At 29.5% G+C, this 2342-nt stretch overlaps 1 protein-coding gene across 1 annotated transcript; it reads right to left on the bottom strand.

Annotated features, from left to right (window-relative positions):
* Window positions 1-270: 270 nt before the first annotated feature.
* On the bottom strand, window positions 271-1344 carry LOC113385289 (RWD domain-containing protein 2A-like). The gene has a single exon (XM_026623133.1). It carries the CDS (start codon window positions 1190-1192, stop codon window positions 311-313), a length of 882 nt encoding a protein of 293 aa, XP_026478918.1. The 5' UTR covers window positions 1193-1344; the 3' UTR covers window positions 271-310.
* Between the last annotated feature and the right edge of the window lie 998 nt (window positions 1345-2342).

The raw sequence follows: 2342 nt of genomic DNA, 5'->3' as shown, positions 1-2342 counted from the left end.
GTTAAACTATTTTTTTTACTTATGCCGCAAATTTTTTTTTTGTATTATTTATATATTACATTTCATTGTATTGTAATATAATTTTATTTATATTTATGTCATGGCCAGGTAATGGCCTAATTTGCTATAGTTATATACTGAGGATACATATTTACATTAATATTTATTTTAATATTCTATTCACAGAACTGGTAGAGCAAAAAGACATCAACAAATTATTAGAAGAATAAGATCTCACAGATAAGGTAATAAAATATATTTATTCTCTGTATCAATATATACTATGTACTATTTAATAAATATATTCACATCATTTATCACATTTTCCTTCAAACCCGAAGTAGTATTTGAACATATGTCCACAATTGTGCTGTTCAAGGAATTTAAAAAACTCTCCCATATCCATATGTTTATCTGTTGATTTGACAACGCTTTTTTGGAATATTTTTTCTTCAAAATCATGAAAGTATCTTTCATTTTCATAATCATCTAACATATCTCTTTTAATAACATTAATTTTCTGCCAATTCATAGATTTAATAGCTGACCACCATTCTTCACAATTTCTCAACTCGCCTTCTATACAAACAATACCAGGCTTACCAGGTAAACAGAAGCCGGTTAAGTTTAAAGCTTGAGCAAGGTTTAGAATTTCTTTTCGCTTCAATTTATTGTATATATGGTGAGAATACACCCAGAATCTGCAATAAGACTTTTGTTTTGGTTGTTGTACTGTATTGATTTCAATGTCATTTGATTTTGAATTCATATATGTCTGCGTGGATTCTTTAATCCATTCAATTATTTGGAATAAACAGTAATTGTCAGTTATTTCTGTTAAAAATTTATCCAAGTCTTCGTTCAAACAACTCAATTCTGATCTGGACAACTTTGAGCAAACTACGTAAACACTTGGTCTCGTATAGGGAAAAGTATTGGGCAAGTTAAAGTTTATTTCTGTTTTATTACCATTTAGATTTAAGTTTAATGAAAAATCTAAACGATTAGGTACATCTATAGATGCTGAATTTACGAATTCGTTTACATCAGCATGAACACCATGGTCGCTTATTTCGAATTCTCCTGGTTCCATGTAAATCGATTGTAGGGTTTCTATGTCCAGAAGTTGTTGTTGTAGGCATTCTTTAATATTAACTTTATTATCTTTAATGTATTCATATATTGCTGACATCTTAGGTTAGAAACAAGTGTAAACATTAAAATAAATTTCACAATACCTCTGTCAAAGTAATAAATATAAAAAAAAGTTATGGTACGTACACATATATTATTTTCTCATAAAATACTTAAGTTTATTTGGAATTTAAAATAATTTATATGATGTATGTCAAATTATTATATTATCTAGGATGTGATGTAGTTAATCAAAAAACGTGTCGAAGTAGGAGTATATATAAGGTTATCTTTCAAATAACCATTGCCATCTGCTGGAAAATAATATTTATTCGAAACAATGGAAACTTTTGTTGAATTTTTTTCGTTTTATCGACCTCAATTTTGAATTTTTTTTCCAAAAGCAATTATTTTGTCAAAACAAGTAGAAAGTTTTTGCATCATTCAAATCGGATGCTTAGTTCTCTCAAAAACTGCCACTTTTTGTACAATTAGCTCGGCATCTCTGAAACGGCTGGGCCTGACTTTGCCAAAAATTAATCACCACTTCTCCCCATCATTACGAACTGAATGTTTTGTTCTCGTAGGGAAAAGTTATTGTAATTGTCCAAAAATCGAAATCTTTTACATTTCTTCACGTTTAGAAGGTTTTTGAACAATTTAGCATACTTCAGAAAAAACGGATGTGTGTGTGTATGTATGTATGGATACAATTTTTCGTCAACGTTTTCTAGCGCACAGATCAACCAATTTGAATGGTTCAAAAAACATCCGATTCCTATTGATAGGGAGATGTGCTGCTTAGTTTTTTGCAGAAAATAGAAATCGAGTTTTTGAGAGAACGGTGCATCCGGTTTGAATGATTCGAAAACCATTTGATTCCTAGTGATAGGGAGAAGTGGTGATTCGTTTTTGGCAAAGGCAGGTCCAGCCGTTTCGGAGATACCGAGCTAAATGTCAATTTTTTTTTTTTTGTATATCGAAACTAATTCAAATTTTAATTTTAATTTGGCTAAAGTTCTAAAGCTCACTTATATACTTTAAATAAATATTTTAACTTTGTAATTCATTTATATAATTCTTATAAATATTAGACAATGTTATAGTATTTATAATAATCTATTTGAAAACATTCAATATTCCTCGAACATTTCGTTACGGTACGGGAAGTTCCGGCAATTTGCTTTAAGGCACGATGCCATACACCA

This window comes from Ctenocephalides felis, unplaced genomic scaffold, assembly GCF_003426905.1.
Source record: "Ctenocephalides felis isolate EL2017-DRISC unplaced genomic scaffold, ASM342690v1 CF-g0.4_SCAFFOLD_03571, whole genome shotgun sequence".
NCBI classification, from domain to species: Eukaryota; Metazoa; Arthropoda; class Insecta; order Siphonaptera; family Pulicidae; genus Ctenocephalides; species Ctenocephalides felis.
Note: the sequence above shows the minus strand (reverse complement) of the source record. Positions and strands in the feature narration are given on the sequence as shown.